The sequence below is a fragment of the Oryctolagus cuniculus genome, chromosome 17 (genome assembly GCF_964237555.1).
Source record: "Oryctolagus cuniculus chromosome 17, mOryCun1.1, whole genome shotgun sequence".
NCBI lineage: Eukaryota > Metazoa > Chordata > Mammalia > Lagomorpha > Leporidae > Oryctolagus > Oryctolagus cuniculus.
In genome coordinates this window covers 22,544,892-22,563,687 of record NC_091448.1, presented here as the reverse complement: position 1 = coordinate 22,563,687, position 18,796 = coordinate 22,544,892, and the positions used below count along the sequence as shown (strand labels likewise).

Genomic DNA, 18,796 nt, shown 5'->3' with positions numbered 1-18,796 from the left:
AAAGCCAAGACACTGTGGCAAAAAATGTTCTACATGAAGGATCTCTGTGAGTGAGACCCCAGCAGAAAGAAGTGGCCATCAAAGAAAGATGTACTTTTCTCTAAAGGGAGGAGAGAACTTCCACTTTGCTTATGGCCTTGTCTAAATACTGACAGAGTCTGTGGATTCAAAAGGCTTCCATAGCATAGGAAGCTCATGTCAAGAGCCTCAGATGGTCACTGACATTGTACAAAAGATTGTTAATTGTTAAATTAACAACAGGAGGGGCTGGCACTTTGGCACAGCAGGTAAAGCCACTGCCTGCAGTGCTGGCATCCCATATGGGTGCCAGTTCAAGTCCTGGCTGCTCCACTTCTGATCCAGCTCTCTGCTATGGCCTGGGAAAGCAGTAGAAGATGTCCCAAGTCCTTGGGCCCCTGCACCCATGTGAGAGATCTGGAAGAAGTTCCTGGCTCCTACTTTTGGAACAGCATAGCTCTACCCATTGTGGCCAACTGGGGAAGTGAACCAGCAGATGGAAGACCTCTCTCTCTCTCTCTTTCTCTTTCTCTCTCTTTCTGCTTCTCCTTCTCTCTCTGTGTAACTCTTTCAAATAAATAAATAAATCTTTAAAAAAATTAACAACAGGAGTCACTGTGTACTAACTCCCCTTGCAGGACCTCTGTCCTCAGTGAGTTATTTTATGAGAGTTAACTGTAAAACTAGGTCTCAGGGTTTTTTTTTTTTTTTTTTTGAGTGTGTGCAAAATGTTGAAATCTACTTAGTATAGAGTTGATCTTCTGTGTACTAAGTTAATTGAAAATGAATCTTAATGGAAAATGGGACTGGAAAGGGGAGAGGGAGGAGGAGGAGGGGTGGGAGTATGGGTGGGTGGATGGGTATGGTGGAAAGAATAACTATATTCCTAAAGTCGTAGCTATGAAATTTGTATTCCTTTAAAAATCAATCAATTAATTAATTTTTAAAAATAGAGGAATACTTGCTAATGCTTTCACTCTAGACCAGTACAGTATAAGTGAACTTAACGTTTCTGCCAAAGGTACAAAAGTTCAGAGAAAAGGATGAACAATAGCTGGGGGTAAAGAATGAACAAAGAGGTTATATGACAAGTTCTGTGAGTCATCCCAGAAAATTACTGAACCTCAGTGAGGGGCAGGTTGTGAGGACTCCCAACTTTGTGGTCACATTGGACAGAAGTGTAGGTTACCTGGGCATCTGGAACTTGAGACTGACATCTGAAGTGGGGACTGTTTTGTGGGACTGATTCCTTAAGCTGTACAGTCTGTGCTAACTCTGGGAGTATCAGAATTGAATTGAAGTGAACTGCTAGACACCCAGTTGTTGTCTGGAGACTTGAAGAATTGGTTGTTAAGTTTTGAAAAACAACCAAATTTTCTGTAATGAACTTGTATTACTGTTTTTAGTGGAAAAAGAGTAAATTGAATGTTATTTTTTAAAAAAATAAAGTTAATACAATTTGAGCACAATATAGATACCTTACATTCTCAAAATTTGCTAATATTCTGTAACAGACTATTAAATGCAAATATTTGTGAAATTAAAAGAAATCACTCTTAACTAAACCTATAAAAGCAAGTTTTCCTTGAAGAGCTGGTTTCTTCTTCTTACTAAGCCTTACCCAAATCTATAACCATTAGATTTTAGTTTTTCCACTATGGCTCACCTCCCATATCTTCATCTTCATTGGTTGGGCCTTCTGTACTGTCCACATTTTCTATTTCGTGACATTTGGTTAAATTGTAGTCATTCAAAACCGCTGGGCTTTCTAAAAGACAAAATAGTTTTACATATGCAGTCAACTTAAAAGGATTTTTATGAATATGTATAAGTATCAAGTAGACCTTCAATGAAAGCTGAGCTTCACACAGCCACTTCACATATACCCAGGAGGGATATGTGAAAACTCTTGAGGTTTAGAACTGCTCAGGGTTCATGCATCTTTCCATTATACACAATTTGCCTGCATACTTTCACCTGAGTCAAAAATGCACTTATGGGGGTGGGTATTGTGGTACAATGGGTTAAACTGCCTCTTTGATGCCTAAATCCCATATGGGAGGGTCACTTCAAGTCCCAGCTACTCAGCTTTTGATCCAGCTTACAACTACGAATCGTTGGAGGAAGTAGGGACAGCTTATGTGCTTAGGTCCCTACTACCTACATGGGAGATCTGGATGGAGTTCTAATTCCTGGCTTTGGCCTGACCTAGCCTTCCCCTGGCTATTGTGGTCATTTGGGGGAGTGAACCAACAGATGGAATATCTCTCTCACTCTTGCTCTGACTCTGCCTTTCAAACAGGTGAAAATAAATTTTTTAAAAACTACATGTACATTCTTTCTGGATAGAAACTCTGCCTCCATTGGTATAACTCACAATATTTAGTAGGATGCTACTGTTATTTATGTCTAAGAAATATAATTAATATGTAATCATGAGAAATGTTATGCCTGAAAACACTGGCATAATTCAATTTGGGAGGAATGTTTTTCTAAGAGGAAGCCAGTAAGCTTCTGTATTTGAAATCCTATTTTCCCTGGGGCTGGTATTGTGGCATAGAGGGTTAAGATACCACCTACAATTCTGGCATCGCTTATGGGCACTAGTTAGATTCCCAGCTGCTCCACTTCTGACCTAACTCTCTGCTAGTGTGCCTGGGAAAGCAGCAGAAGATGGCCCAAGTGCTTAGGCCCCTGCACCCAAGTAGGAGACCTCAACGAAGTTCCTGGCTCCTAGCTTCAGCCTGGCCCAGCTCTGGCCATCACAGCCATCTGGGGAGTAAACCAACAGATGGAAGATCTCTCTGTGTGTCTCTCTGTAACTTTTTTCAGATAAAAATGAGTAAATCTTTTTTTTAAAAGAAATCCTATTTTTCCCTCTGTTCACATCAGAAATGCAACTCTATTGGGTGCCAAGTTCAAGTTCCTTTATTTATTTGAACATTTACTAAATGCTAGCAAGGCTATATATATTAGTTATTATGCCTGTTCTCAAGGAGCTTACATTTAGCAGCTATAAGTAAGAGAAGCCCACAATCACAATGCAAGGTAGACTTAGAAAAGGACTGAAGAAAGCACAAAGTATTTTGGGAGTTCATAAGTAAAAGGGAGCAGATATAATAGAAGCATGTTTAAATAATCAGCAAATAGGGCTGCTGCTGTGGCACAAGGGTTAAAGCATTAGCCTGCAGCACTAGCATTCCACATGGATGCCACTTCAAGTCCTGGTTGCTCCACTTTTGATCCAGCTCCCTGTTAATGAGCCTGGGAAAGCAGCAGAGGATAGCCCAGGTCCTTGGGCCCCTGCATCCATGTGGGAGACCTGGAAGAAGCTCCTGGCTCCTGGCTTTGAAGCAGCTTAGCTCCAGCCATTGTGGCCATTTGGGGAGTGAACCAACAGGTGGAAAACTCCTGTCTGTCTCTACTTCTCTCTGTAACGTTGTCTTACAAGTAAATTTAAATATATATATATATATATATATATATATATATATATAAAGTAAATAAGCAGCAAATTTGTTAAAAATCAGATTTAAGGAAAATATAGCTTTGTACAATAAATATTGATAACACTAGAAGAAAAAGGAACAGTGTGACTGGAATTATTTTCACACATAAAGCATAGTAACTTAACGAAAAGGTGACAGCAGAGAAATGAACTGAAAAGTTACCATTTTCTATCAAACTCCTTCCCAGTGTTCAATAAAATATAAAATACTCTAAGATACTGACTCCTGTGGCATTTAAGCTGGGCTAAAGTGGAGAGGTGACTAGAAACTCTATAGTAGTGTTTCTTTCTTCTGCAGTTATGAGCAAACACATGGATCAGAGCATTTACTGGAGGACTAAAAATGGAAACACATTTCCTAAAATCTATAACTAATAACCCTGAAAATGTTATCATATGGACTCAGTTTCTGATTTATGAATTCCTAAGGTTTCTAATTTCTTTGTATTATAACATGTATTCTATGATATTGTTCTAAAGAATGGTTCACTTTTCTCAAGCTTAAATGACCAAAACACAATTCATACCTGAATAATCAATATAAGCTTCAGGTTCAATTAAATATGGCAGTACACACAATTCACAGTAACACAAAAAGGCACGTAGGTAATAAATTTTTTTAACTTAACATAAGCTTTGATTCAAGCAAAGCAAGTGAATTGATGGAAAAAGCACAGGAATTATTTTTAGGAAACAAACTATTTTAATTGTTTATAGCTTATCCCAGAGCAAGGGCAATTCAATTATAGCCTAAGGACCAACTCTGACTATGGCCTGCTTCTATATGGGCCCAGGAGGGAAGTATTTCTTTCACATTTTTAAAGGATTGTGAAGAAAAACAAAGAATATATGACAGAGACCACATATGGTCTGCAAAGTCTAAAACATTTACCTTCTGGCCCTTTGCAAAGAAATTTGCTGACCACTATTTTAGAGTGAAACACATAAGTCATACAAAGACAAGCCCCTATATTATTCACCAAAAATTGTCTTTATCCAAATCAAGGTTAAAATTTTAAAAAGAAAAATAGTCCAGTGATCAACATTATATAGTATGGTTTAATCTTGTAAGATCTGAATTAGTGAGTTATTTTTTATCAGCAAGGAAAAATCATATTTTTAATAAAAAGAAATGCATTTCCAAGGCAGGTATGGCACAGTAGATTAAGCTGTCACTTGCAATGCCCAAATCCCATATCAGGGTGCTGGTTCAAGTTCTGGCTACTCCACTTCTGATCCAGCTCCCTGCGAATGCACCTAGGAAAGCAGCGAAAGATGGTCCAAGTACTTGGGTCCCTGCTACCCATGTGGGAGACCAGGATGGACTTCCTGGTTCCTGGCTTGGCCAGACCCAGCCCTGGCTCTTCCAGCCATTTGGGGAGTAAACCAATAGATGGGAGAAATTTCTCCCTCTCTTTCTTTCCCCACACCTCTCCCTCTCTCCGTTTCCCCCTGTGGTTTCTGCCTTTCAAATAAATAAATGAAATCTTAAGACACATATACATACACACACATTTCCATAGCATTTTTACTGAAGTCAGAATAATATTCCTCTTTTTTTTATATTTTCAGTAAAGATGTATTTCTACAAAGATGATGTTACCTGTGGGCACAGCCTGCTCCTGAGTGTTTTGCAGTTCTGCATTTGCTTGTGTATCTGAAAAAAAAAATGAGTTAAAAAATATTAGCTACTTAGTAGGATATAATTCTAGACTTGAGCATTCCAAATTTAAAAAGGATATCATTTTGGACCTTGAGGAGTAGAATTCTTTCAGAGCAGGACTACTCCTCCTCTATACTCTCCCTAAGTGTCTGAAGGAGAAAGGAAATGAATTATTGTCACAGCAAATGTTACTCTAAGAATTTTCTGTCAACTTATGCCAAGAACAATGAAAAAAAACAGTGGGTCCCAATGGAGAGAATCTCAGATATCCTTAATATTTTCTCCTCCAATACTTTATTATGAGCACTTTCAAATACACGGAAAGAAAAGTTTAGAAATTTAGAAGATTTACACAGTGAACCTATTACCTACCAAGTAGATTCTATAGTTAACATTTTGCTTTTGCTTTATCATGTAACTTTCCACCTATTCATCAATTTATCCACCAACTCACCTTATTCACTTTCTTTCTTTTTTTAAAGATTATTTATTTATTTGAAAGGCAGAGTAACAGAGAGGCAGAGGCAAAGAGGCAGAGAGAGAGAGAGAGAGAGAGAGGTCTTCCACCTTCTAGTTTACTCCCCAGATGGCTGCGACAGCTGGAGCTGGGCCAATCTGAAGCCAGGAGCTTCCTCCAGGTGGGTGCAGGGGCCCTAGGACCTGGGCCATCTTCCACTGTTTTCCCTGGCTATATCAGAGAACTGGATTGGAAGTGGAGCAGCTGAGACTGGAACCGGTGCCCTTATGGGATGCTGGCACTGCAGGCTGCAGCTTTTATTGCTGCTTCTTGTTTAAGAAAAGCCTGTTGTCTCCAAGTTGTGAAGATTTCTTTTTTTCTTTTCTTTTTTTTTTTTTTTTTTTTTTTTGACAGGCAGAGTGGACAATGAGAGAGAGAGAGACAGAGAGAGAAAGGTCTTCCTTTGCCGTTGGTTCACCCTCCAATGGCCACTGTGGCCAGTGCACTGCGCTGATCCTATGGCAGGAGCCAGGTACTTATCCTGGTCTCCCATGGGGTGCAGGACCCAAGGACTTGGGCCATCCTCCACTGCACTCCCTGGCCACAGCAGAGAGCTGGCCTGGAAGAGGGGCAACCAGGACAGAATCCAGCGCCCCGACCGGGACTAGAACCCAGTGTGCCGGTGCTGCAATTAGCCTAGTGAGCCGTGGCGCCGGCCGAAGATTTCCTCTTGATTTCTTCTATAAGCTTCATAGTTTTGGTTTTTATGTTTGTCTATGCTTCGCAGTGAGTTAATTTTCAAGTAAGTATAAGGCAGAAGTTGAGGTTCTTCATTTTCTGTGGTTTTTCAGCTGTTCCAACACCACTTATTGAAAAGACTTTTCTTTCTCCATTGGATTATTTTGGGTGCTTTTGCCACAAATCAAATAACTTTAAGACTATGGCTTGTGGCCGGCGCCAAGGCTCAATAGGCTAATCCTCCGCCTGCGGCACTGGCACCCCGGGTTCTAGTCCTGGTCGGGGCACTGGATTCTGTCCCGGTTGCTCCTCTTCTGTGGCCCAGGAGTGCAGTGCAGGATAGCCCAAATGCTTGGGCCCTGCACCCGCATGGGAGACCAAGAGAAGCACCTGGCTCCTGGCTTCGGATCAGTGAAGTGCTGCCGCAGCGGTGTACTGGCCGCAGCAGCCACTGGGGAGTGAACTAACGGAAAAGGAAGACCTTTCTCTCTGTGTCTCTCTCACTGTCCACTCTGCCTGTCAAAAAAAAAAAAAAAGAACTTTTGTTACAGGGGAAACATTAAATATTTTATCATAAATTACAGTTTTAGGGACCACCGTTGTGGTGCAGCACATTAAGCTGCCACCTATGATGCCAACATTCCATATGGGCACAGGTTTGAGTCCTGGCTGCTCCACTTCCAATCTGGCTCCCTGCTAATGCTCCTGGGACAGCAGCAGAAGTCCAAGTACTTGGGCCCCTGCTCTCCTTGTACAAGGCCATCCTGGCTCCTGGCTTCAAACTGGCCCAGTCTTGGCTGTTGTGGCCATTTGAGGAGTGAATCAGTGGATGGAAAACTCTCTCTCTCTCTGTAATTCTGCCTTTCACATAAATAAATAAATCTTTTTTTTTTAAAAAGTGTAGTTTTAATTGTAGGTTTTCCACAGAACTCAAGAATTCCCTGGTACTTCTAATTTGCTGAGAGGGTTTTTGTTTGTTCGTTTTATCATGAATGAATGTATAAATTTGTCAAGTACTTCTTCTATATTGTTTGAAATTTTATACTTTTTCCCCTTTATTCTACTAATTTGGTAAATCATTGATCTTACTTCTGAGATAAACCATAGAATAAGTTTGTGGGATTGCATCCCTTGAGTTTCTAGGATAAACACCTGCTTGGCCATGACATAGTTTCTGTTCCATGTACTACTATATTTAGCTGCTATAGTGTATTAAGGATTTATGTATCTATGTTTGTAAATAATTTTGGGCCTGTGGTTTTCTTTTTCTTTAATGTCTTCAATAGATTTTGGTATCAGAGTTTGGTAGCATTCCCTCCCCCTCTACTTTAGGAAAGAATTGTGTAAGACTATTTTCTGCTTAAGTGTTTGATCCTGTTACACAATTGGGTCTGGAGTTTTATTTTGATAACAATTCCAATTTCTTTAACAAATACAAGTCCACTCAGATTATTATTATTTTTATTATTATTTTGACAGGCAGAGTGGACAGTGAGAGAGAGACAGAGAGAAAGGTCTTCCTTTGCCGTTGGTTCACCCTCCAATGGCCGCTGCGGCCGGCGCACCGCGCTGATCCGATGGCAGGAGCCAGGTGCTTCTTCCGGTTTCCCATGGGGTGCAGGGCCCAAGCACTTGGGCCATCCTCCACTGCACTCCTGGGCCATAGCAGAGAGCTGGCCTGGAAGAGGGGCAACCGGGACAGAATCCAGCGCCCCGACCGGGACTAGAACCCAGTGTGCTGGCGTCGCTAGACGGAGGATTAGCCTGTTGAGCCGCGGTGCTGGCTGTCCACTCAGATTTTTAAACTCCATTTCGCATTAGTATCAGCAAGCTGTACTTCTTAAGGCATCTGTTCTAAGTTGTTAAATTTGGTCTGCGGCACCGGCACCCCAGGTTCTAGTTCCGGTTGGGGCGCCGGTTCTGTCCCGGTTGCTCCTCTTCCAGGCCAGCTCTCTGCTGTGGCCCGGGAGTGCAGTGGAGGATGGCCCAAGTGCTTGGGCCCTGAACCCGCATGGGAGACCAGGAGGAAGCACCAGGCTCCTGGCTTTGGATCGGCGCAGTGCGCCAGCCGTAGTGACCATTTGGGGAGTGAACCAACAGAAGGAAGACCTTTCTCTCTGTCTCTCTCTCTCACTGTAACTCTGCCTGTCCAAAAAAAAAAAAAAAAAAAAAAAGATGAACTAAGTTGTTAAATTGGCAAAAATTGTTTATAACATTTCTATCTGCTTAATATTTGTAGGATCCATAGACATATTTTCTTTTCATTTTCTATACTGATAATTTGTATTCTTTTTCTTGGTTAGTCTAGCCAGGGACTTATTGTTTAAAAAAAAAAAATCTTTTCAGGCCGGCGCCGTGGCGGCACCAGCACCCCAGGTTCTAGTTCCGGTCGGGGCGCCGTATTCTGTCCCGGTTGCTCCTCTTCCAGTTCGGCTCTCTGCTGTGGCCCAGGAGTGCAGTGGAGGATGGCCCAAGTGCTTGGGCCCTGCACCTGCATGAGAGACCAGGAGAAGCACCTGGCTCCTGGCTTCAGATCGGCGCAATGCGCCGGCCACAGCGCGCCAGCCACAGCGGCCATTGTGGGGTGAACCAACAGAAAAGGAAGACCTTTCTCTCTGTCTCTCTCTCTCTCTCACTGTCCACTCTGCCTGTCAAAAAAAAATATATTTTCAAAGAACGAATTTCTGGTTTGGTTAATTTTCTGTTTCCAGTTTTCAATTTTATTCATCTGTTGTCTTTTTCTTCCTTCTACTTATATTGGGTTTAACTTGCCTTTTTTTTCCCTTTCCCCTTTTATGGTGAAATTTTAGTAACTGATTTTATTCCTTTCTCCTTTTCTAAAGATATAAGTTTTTAAATCTATAAATTTTCCTCTCAGTACTGCTTTAGATGCATCTCATAAATTTTGATGATTTATTTTCATTATAATTCAGTTATAACTTCCCTTGTGACTTTTTTGATCCATTGGTTATTTGTGTTTAATTTCTATATATTTAGGGGAATTAGCAGATTCTCTGGTTATTTTACTGTCAATGATTTCTAGTTCCATTCCACTATACTCAGACAGTATAAGCTGAGGGATTTCAGTCCTTTTGAATTGATTAAGACTCATTTTCTTCATGAGTGTGCCAACTGTATTTGGATAGACACACATATATATTCATACATCCTGCTGTTGAGTCTATTGTTTGACAAATGTCAATGAGGTCAAGGTATTTGATAATGTTGTTAAGATCTTTTTTTTAAGATTTATTTATTCTATTTGAAAGGCAGAGTTAGAGAGAGAGAGAGAGAGAGAGAGATCCTCCATCTGCTAGTTCACTTCCCAAACGGTCACAACAGTTAGAGATGTGCCAGGCAGAAGTCAGGAGCTTCCTCCAGGTCTCTACATGGGTGCAGGGTCCCAAGCACTTGGCCATCCTCCTGCTGCTTTTCCAGGTGCATTAGCGGGCAGCTGGATCAGAAGTGGAGGAAAAAAAAAAAAAAAGAAATGGAGTAGCTGGGACTCAAACTGGCACTCATATGGGATGCCAGAGCCACAAGCAACAGCTCTGTTAAGATCTTCTATGGCAGCCGGTGCCACGGCTCAATAGGCTAATCCTCCGCCTGCGGCACCAGCGCCCCAGGTTCTAGTCCCGGTTGGGGCACTGGATTCTGTCCCGGTTGCTCCTCTTCCAGACCAGCTCTCTGCTGTGGCCCAGGAGTGCAGTGGAGAATGGCCCAAGTCCTTGGGCCCTGCACCCGCATGGGAGACCAGGAGAGGCACCTGGCTCCTGGCTTCAGATCGGTGCAGTGTGCTGGCTGTGGCAGCCATTTGAGGGGTGAACCAATGGAAGGAAGACCTTTCTCTCTGTCTCTTTCACTGTCTAACTCTACCTGTCAAATAAAAAAAAATCCAAATATGATTATTGGTTTGTCTATTTCTTCTTGTTCTAGAATCTATAATATGAATCTATAATTTTCCATAGTCTCCTTAGAGTAAAATTTACTTTACTTCATAAGACATGTGAGAAGCTTGCACCCTATATATACATAGTTAGGCCTATTTCCCATCCTCCAACTGTCATAATGTAGTTGTCATATGTATCACATATACATACACTATGAACTCCACAATACAATGTTATTCATTTTGTAATTAAGTAATCACACTATATTTTAAAGAAACTAAGAGGCAGGGGCCAGCACTGTGGCATAGCGGGTTAAGCTGCCGCCTGCAGCGCCAGCCTCCCAAATGGGCATCGGTTCAAGTCCTGGCTGCTCCACTTCTGATCCAGCTCTCTGCTATGGCCTGGAAAAGCAGTAGAAGATGTCCCAACTCCTTGGGCCCCTGCACCCATGTGGGAGACCCAGAAGAAGCTCCTGTTTCCTGGCTACAGATTGGCGCAGCTCTGGCCATTGCCGCCAATTGAGGAGTGAACCAGCAGATGGAAGACCCCTCTCTCTCTCTGTCTCTCCTTCTATCTCTGTGTAACTCTGACTTTCAAATAAATATTTTTAAAAATTAAAAAAGAAACTAAGAGGCAGAGTTTGGCCTAATGTTAAGATGCTCCTTAGGACACCGGCATTCCATATCAAAGTGCCTGGGTTCAAGTCCTGGCTGCACTCCTGATTCTAGCTTCCTGATGATGTACATCCCAAGAGGCAGCAGGTGATAGCTCAAGTATTTGATTCCCTTCCACCCATGTTGAGAGACTTGGATGGGGCTTCTGGCTCCTGGTTTTGGTCTAGCCCAGCCCTGGACATTGTGGGCATCAGGGAGTAAGCAAGTAAATGGGAGCTCTCACCTCCTCTGTCTCTGTCTCTCTGTGTCTGTCTCTATCTCTCCACCTCTTAATAATAAAAAGAAAGAGAAAAGAGTAGGAGGAAAGAAGAGAGGAAGGGAGGGAGTAATTAGGATGAAAAATTAGTAGCACTCTATCCACATACTTAATGTTTTCTGATGCTCTTCATTTTTTCCATGACAACCCAAGTTCTACCTTGTATCATTTCCTTTCAACCTAAAGAACTTTCTTTAGTAGTCCTAGTAACACAACTGGGTGAGCAACAGCGTCTCTCTTTTCATTTATTTGAAAATGTCTTTATTTTATTTTAATCTTACAGTATATTTTTGTTAGATACAAAATCTTGAATAGATGGTATTTTCACCCTCCAGCTCTTTAAAGATTACATTCCATTGTCTTCTTGCCTCTATTGTTTCTGATGAGAAGTCAGTGATATCATTTCTTTTCTATACTCAATGTTCCTTTCTCTGAATACTTTCAAGATTTTCTCTTTACTTTTGGTGTTCAAAAGTGTTATTTTTATATACCTAGGTCTGGTTTTACCTATATCTATCTTACCTTGATGCACTGAACTTCTTAACACCGTAAAATTATGTTTTCCACCAAACGTGGGAAATCTGCAGCTGTTATTTCTTCTGCAGCTGTTATTTCTGCTCCCTTCTCTCACCCATTTCCTTCTTTAACTTCAATTGTATGTCAGACCTTTCATATCTTCCCACAGTTCTCTGAGGCTCTGTTTTTCCCTCTAATGCCTTTTCTGTTATTCAGATTGAGTAATTTTTATTGTTATATCTTCAAGTTGTCACACTTGTTCTTCTGTCATCTCATAGCTATTTAAAATTCTTGTCTACCAATTCCAATATCTATCTGATCTTGGGGTCAGTAGCCATTGATTTCCTTTTCTCTTGAGTATGTACCACAGTCTCTTGATTCTTAAAATTACCTAATAACTTTGGATTGTATCTTGAATATTGAGAATGATATGTTATAGAAATTCTAAATTCTGCTGTTCTTCTGAAGTATACAGGAATTTTATTTGCTTTATTTTTTAAAAATATTTATTTATTTGAGAGGTAGAGTTACAGACTATGAGAGGAAGAAACAGAGAGAAAGGTCTTCCATCCACTGGTTCACTCCCCAGATGGCAGCAAAGGCCAGAGCTGGTCCCATTCAGAGTCAGGAACTTCTTCAGGTTCTCCCACGTGGGAATAGGGACCCAGGCACTTGGGCCATCTTCCACTGCTTTCCCAGACCATAGCAGAGAGCTGCATCAGAAGAGCAGCTGGGACTAGAACTGGTGTCCATATGGGATGCTGGCGCCACAGGCAGAGGATTAATGTACTGCGCCACAGTGCCAGCCCCATTTGCTTTATTTTTTAAAATATTCAGTTAACTTGCCTGAGATCAAACCCAAATTCTGTTTCAACTGTGATGACAGGAGGTAGGGTGACCAAATGCCCCGTATGTCTGTACTGATGGGATTCCCTGAACAGAGAACTGGAATGAGTTGGTTATTCTTGCAGAAGCATAAATATCTGTTATTTTAGCCTCAGACGTGCCACTTAGTACATGACCCTACATATGTTTTGTTCAAGGATCAGCCAGAGAATTTATACACAGAAAAGCCCTCTCAAGCTTTCTACATTCCAGGTTTTGCCTCTTCACATTTCAGCTGTGGTTGATATGGCTTTTTTTTTTTTTTTAAGATTTACTTATTTATTTGAAAGAGTTACACACACACAGAAAGAGAGAGAGAGAGAGAGAGAGAGAGAGAGAGAGGTCTTCCATCCACTGGTTCATTCCCCAATTGGCTGCAACAGCTGGAGCTGCACTGATCTGAAGCCAGATGCCAGGAGCTTCTGGGTATCCTGCGTGGGTGCAGGGGCCCAAGGACTTGGGCCATCTTCCACTGTTTTCCCAAGCCACAGCAGAGAGCTGGATCGGAAGTGGAGCAGCTGGGTCTTGAACTGGCATCCATATGGGACGCTGGCACTTCAGGCCAGGGCATTAACCTGCTGTGCCACAGCACCAGCCCTGATATGGCTTTTTTAAAGCCAGTAAAACTGTAAATTTTTTTATCTAAGTTTTAAAGGCCCTGAGGCTAAAATGAGAACTCACATTTGGCCCTGAGCAAAAAGACATAAAACAGGCTTCTTTGGGTCATTTTCCCAATGCCTTCAGGTGACAGATTTTAAAATATTTGTGTACAATCTATAATTGTTATCCATGTATGGGAAGGTTGGTTCAATAGGAGCTACTCTTCCATTACTAGAAGTTCGAAGTTTCCTTTTTTATTTATTTCAATGATGATCACTTACAAAAACTGTTCAGGATAGCACTGATTTCAAAATGTCTATACTATAATGAGGTCACATATCAGTTTTTTGTTTGAAAAATAGAGTCACTGTATATATACTCTGTCCCAATTTAAAACTAGATGTTAGCCACAAAGCATAAAGACATGGGAAACACACATATTTAAAAAATAAGCAAGGGCAGGCATTTGATATAGCACTCAAGACACAACTTGGCTCAGGAGTGGAGTGCTGGTATTGTGGCTCAGCAGGTTAAGCCACTGCTTGCAAAGCCAGCATCCCGTATTGGAGTGCCAGTTAGAGTTCTGGATGCTCCACTTCCAATCCAGCTCCCTGGTAATGCACAGGGGAAAGCAGCGGAAGATGGCTCAAGTACTTGGGCCCCTGTCACTCACATGGGAAATAGAGCTGGATGGAGTTCCTGGCTACTGGCTTCAGCCTGGTCCAGCCCTGGTGGGTACAGCCATTTGAGGAGTGAACCAGTGATGGAAGATCCCCGTTTATCTCCCTCTCTGTGTCACTCTTTCAAATAAAATAAAAATAAACTAAAAAAACAAAAGACACCACTTGGAATATCCACATCCCATACAGAATGCCTGAATTTGGGTCCTGGTTCCACTCCTTTTTGTTGTTAAGATTTATGTATTCATTTCAAAGGCAGAGAGTTACAGTAAGAAAGAGTGAAAAACATAGAGAAAGAGTTCTTTTATTTTATGGTTCACTCTCCAAATGGCTGTACACACCAGGGCTGGGCCAGGCTGAAGTCAGGAGCCTGAAACTCCATTCCAGCCTCCCATATGGGTGGCATGGGCCCAAGTACTTAGACCATCTTCTATTTCTATTCCAGGAACATTAGCAGGGAGTTGGATGGGAAGTGGAACAGCCAGGACTCAAACCAGCACTCATATAGAACGCTCATGTCACAGGTGGCAGCTTAACCCTCTGCGCTACAATGCTGGCCCCCTGGCTCCACTCCTGATTCCAGCTTCCTGTTAATGGGTACCCTGGGAATCAGCAAGTGATGACTCAGTATTTGGGTTACTGGCACCCACATGGGAGATCTGGATTGAGTTACAGGTTCATGGTTTGGCCCCAGTCAGCCCTTGCCAATGATTTTGGACATATAAGAAGTGAAGCAGTGAAGGGGCACTCTCTCCTCTGTTCTTTCCTCCTCTTCTCTCTTCTTCTCTCATCCCCTCCCCACCTTTCAAATAAATACACAAAAACTTGAAAAGAAAAGTAGTTCACCTATGAACACATTTTTAAAATAACAAGATTGGCCTGGGTGTCAAAACCCAAGGTGGTTGAGGGAAGAATGTCTATGCGAGGAAAGGGGGCAGCCCAGGATGGACTTCTGTGGTCCAACCAGCAAGAATGTGTCCACGTTGGATGGGAAGCATGAATGAGGTGAGTGGGGATCCACAGAGAGGGACAGGCAGCATGGCAAATCAGAACCTAAGGAGGGCTTTCAGGCAGGGGAGATGACCTGACTTGGAATGTTGGCATCTAGAGGAATGAAGAAGACACCCAAGCTAAGAAGCAGCCTCCCTTGGGGAGTTAGAGCCTAAGCATAGTGAAGACAGCTAAGCATCCATGGGGATGGAGTCTCAGAACCAAAACAGGGTGAGCAAGACACCCACCTCAGGAGAATGGGGTCTGTCAGCATGAAGCCCGCAGAAGTGGTCCAGTGCCAAGTGTCAGAACTTGAGCTGGGTGATAAGGGCATCCACATTTTAGGGGCAGTCTTGCGTGGGGGTGTCAGAGCCCAAGCAGTTGAAAAAAGTATTCACAGAGCAGAGGTCACCATAGGGGATGTTAGCCCCCAGGGAGGCAAGGAGAGCATTTGGCTGAGAAGGAAATGCCAGTGGCAATGGACAACTGGTTATATAAAGGAGGACTGATGAAATAAGTGAATATTATAAGAATAAGGATAGCTAAGTTTCTTTGTCAGAGAAGAGAATTGAAAATATGGAAACCTGTACAACTGTACTGGAATTAGCAGCACTGGCATGAATTCATAGTGTCTACAATATATAAACAGAAATAAAACATAGATATAAATTAATGTATAGGAGTTTACATGTATACAATCCCTAGTCTTGTCTACTGGGAGTAGTGTCACTACTAGGGCTTCACAGCACCCAGGTATTAACTTTGAAATATCATTTTCCACTTAAAAGACTCAGGTTTCTTGGAGAAATGACTGATTCCAGGGTTGGGGCAGGGAAAGTACAAGATGAGTCTGTAATATTTTGTTGTGTACAAATTGGAGAGGATAACGTAAAAGAATAAGGAAGGTATTTTGAAGGGGTTTCCACTGGCCAACTTTGGGACAAGGGAGCATCAAAATATTAATAGTATTGGTTTGTAACTCATTGGAAAAAAAAATTCATGAGAGCATTCAAACCTCAATAAGTGAATAAATTAAAAGTTTGATGACAAATGGGATATTTATATTGCTAAAAGTGCTTCTCAAAAAAGTACTTATTCATTACAAGATGAAAAAGCAACTATATGGTGAGAAGGTTGGCTGATACTGCTGCAGCTGAGTAAAGTTACATTGATTATCATCATTTTTTTTTTTTGACAGGCAGAGTGGACAGTGAGAGAGAGAGACAGAGAGAAAGGTCTTCCTTTGCCATTGGTTCACCCTCCAATGGCCGCCGCGGCCAGTGCACTGCACTGATCCGATGGCAGGAGCCAGGTGCTTCTCCTGGTCTCCCATGGGGTGCAGGGCCCAAGCACTTGGGCCATCCTCCACTGCACTCCCGGGCCACAGCAGAGAGCTGGCCTGGAAGAGGGGCAACCGGGACAGAACCCGGTGCCCTGACCGGGACTAGAACCCGGTGTGCCGGTGCTGCAAGGCGGAGGATTAGCCTAGTGAGCCTTGGTGCCTGCCTGATTATCATTTTAATGGGACACACATATGCTGCCTGATAATGAAAAGAACACAGAATCGCTTTTGTGATATCCCTTCCAAATACAGACCCATAACAAACTCACTCTAGTTGAAGCATGTGGAATGAGTTAAAGCAACTGGCTTATAATTCCCAAAAGAGTTAAAGTCATGAAAGCTAAACTGAAGAACAATGGAGATGTGACAATTAAATGCAATGTGTAAGTCTGACCTGAATGCTATTGCGCAGCAAAGATCATTATAGAAATAATTGGAGAAAAATGGAAAGGGGCTGAGGCGTGAACAGTAATGTAACAGCATTAATTTCCTGGGTTTGATAGGTGTGTTGTGTTTTTTTAGAAAGAAGGAGAGACACACTGATGTATTAGACAGTGATAGAGCATCATGTCAGCAGTTTACTCTCAAAATTTCCCGAGAAGATAGTTTTTTGTACTGTATCAACTTTTCTGTAAGTTATTTAGTGTTTTTAATTGAAAATGAAAAAGCTAACTATGCAACTTTCAACTGCACACTGAAAGAATTCTTAACAGAAAAAAAAGAAAGAGAATTAGTATAAAGGTTTCACATGAGCAACCTTCATGTGGGAATATCCTTTAGTTACTGAACAGCAACATGCCTTTTGATTTTGGTGACCTAAAGGCAAAAGGTCCTTATAAACCTGAAAGTGACATTTAAATAGCTATAGTAATATTTTTCTTTTCTTTTTTTAAAAGATTGATTGATTGATTTGAAAGTCAGAGTTACACAGAGAGAGAAGGAGAGGCAGAGTGAGAGAGAGAGAGAGAGAGAGAGATCTTCCATCCACTGGTTCACTCCTCAATGGGCCACAATGGCCGGAGCTATGCAGATCTCAAGGCAGGAGCCAGGAGCTTCTTCTGGGTCTCCCACGTGCATTCAGGGCTCAAGCAGTTGAGCCATCTTCTATTGCTTTCCCAGCCAAAGCAGAGAGTGGATAGGAAGTGGAGCAGTTGAGACTCGAACAGGCTAGCCACATCGCCGGCCCCAATAATATTTTCTCAAGTACCCTCTGTGTACTGTAACTAACACCTTAAGAGACATTAAAACCATCTACAACCAGGTAACATGCATGTTTTACTTAGGTACTAAAAAATACTTAAAATACAGGAACAAAATGAGCTGAAGTACATTTCCTGCCTAAACTTAAATGTCATTATAAGAACATGAAGCCCATAGAGGTGGTATGGGACAGATGGTGCCAGAATTCCCAAGTAAAGACCAAGGTTTGTTAAACATTTCTAAGTACAGCAAAAACCTTTTCGCTTTTAATCATTTTGGAATTTCTCCATACTTTGGCATCCCCCCCCCCAAAAAAAAGTTTCCATTTGATGGCATCTTCTGGGGTCTTTTTAATGTGTAGGTAGTCAATACAATTTTAAAATATTTTCCGAAAGAATGCTCTAGCTAAGTACGAAGGGTCTCTGTATTTCCTCTGATAGAAATAGAGTTTCTTAAGGCAGGTGTATGGACTAGTGGTTAAGACCCTGATTAATATACCTGTTTCCCATTATCACAGTGTTTGGGTTCAACACCAACCTCTGGCTCTTGATTCAGCTTCCAGATAATGCAAACCCTGGAAAGCAGCAGTGATGACTCAAGTAACTGGGTCCCTGCCACCCATGTGGAAGACCTGAATTCAGTTCCCAGCTCCTGGCTTTGGCCCTGGCCCAGCTTTGTTCCAGCTCCAGCTGTTGTGGGTATTTGGGGAGCAAATCAGTGGATGGGGATGGGAATGCTTGTTCTCTCTTCTCTCTCTCTATCTCGCTCTCGCTCTCTCTCGCTCTCTCATTTAAAGAAGGAAGAAAGGAAGAAAAAAAGGAAGGAAAGAAACATAGTTTCCTATACTGATGTTTAGATTCCTGGTACAAATGATGAAAGAACCTTGGAGAGTGTTGATTTTGTTGAAACGTAAGTCTCTTTCCTTTTCTACATCTCTCCTGTTACCTGAACAGGTAAAGACAGCTTCTGCCTGAGGACCTTGCATTTACCCTTCCCACAGGCCACCTGGCTTACTTCCTCTCCTCATTCATGTGTCTGCTCAAAAGTAACCTTATCAAGCAAGCTTTAACTACTCTATATAAAATTTCAGCCTCCATTGGTTACTCTTCCTCCTCGTATCTGGATTTTCTTCATAAAATGTCATTATCACTGTTGTTCACATTTTTATGTCTCTCCCCACCATAAGGTAAGCTCTTTGAAAACAGGGATGGTGTCTGTTTCGTTCTGCTGTATCTTCAGTCCCTCAAAGAATGCCTGCTCATGGTGAACACTCAATAAATAGTTGTTAAATAAACACACAAATTTTTACATATCTGTTGCTGAGCCCTCTCAACTGAAGATCAAGATTTGGCAAATTATGGCTCACCACCTGCTTTTGT

At 42.0% G+C, this 18,796-nt stretch overlaps 1 protein-coding gene across 3 annotated transcripts in view; it reads right to left on the bottom strand.

Moving 5' to 3' along the window:
• IKZF3 (IKAROS family zinc finger 3) overlaps positions 1-18,796 on the bottom strand; it is a 122,942-nt gene that overhangs the window by 79,190 nt on the left and 24,956 nt on the right. For all 3 annotated transcript variants that reach the window (XM_051825647.2, XM_070060746.1, XM_008271418.4), the window contains 2 exons: positions 5,130-5,183; positions 1,685-1,786 (listed from right to left, as the gene is read on the bottom strand). In XM_051825647.2, coding sequence (XP_051681607.1) covers positions 1,685-1,691 — 7 coding nt within the window. In that variant the 5' untranslated portion in view covers positions 1,692-1,786; positions 5,130-5,183. The remainder of the gene's footprint in view (positions 1-1,684; positions 1,787-5,129; positions 5,184-18,796) is intronic.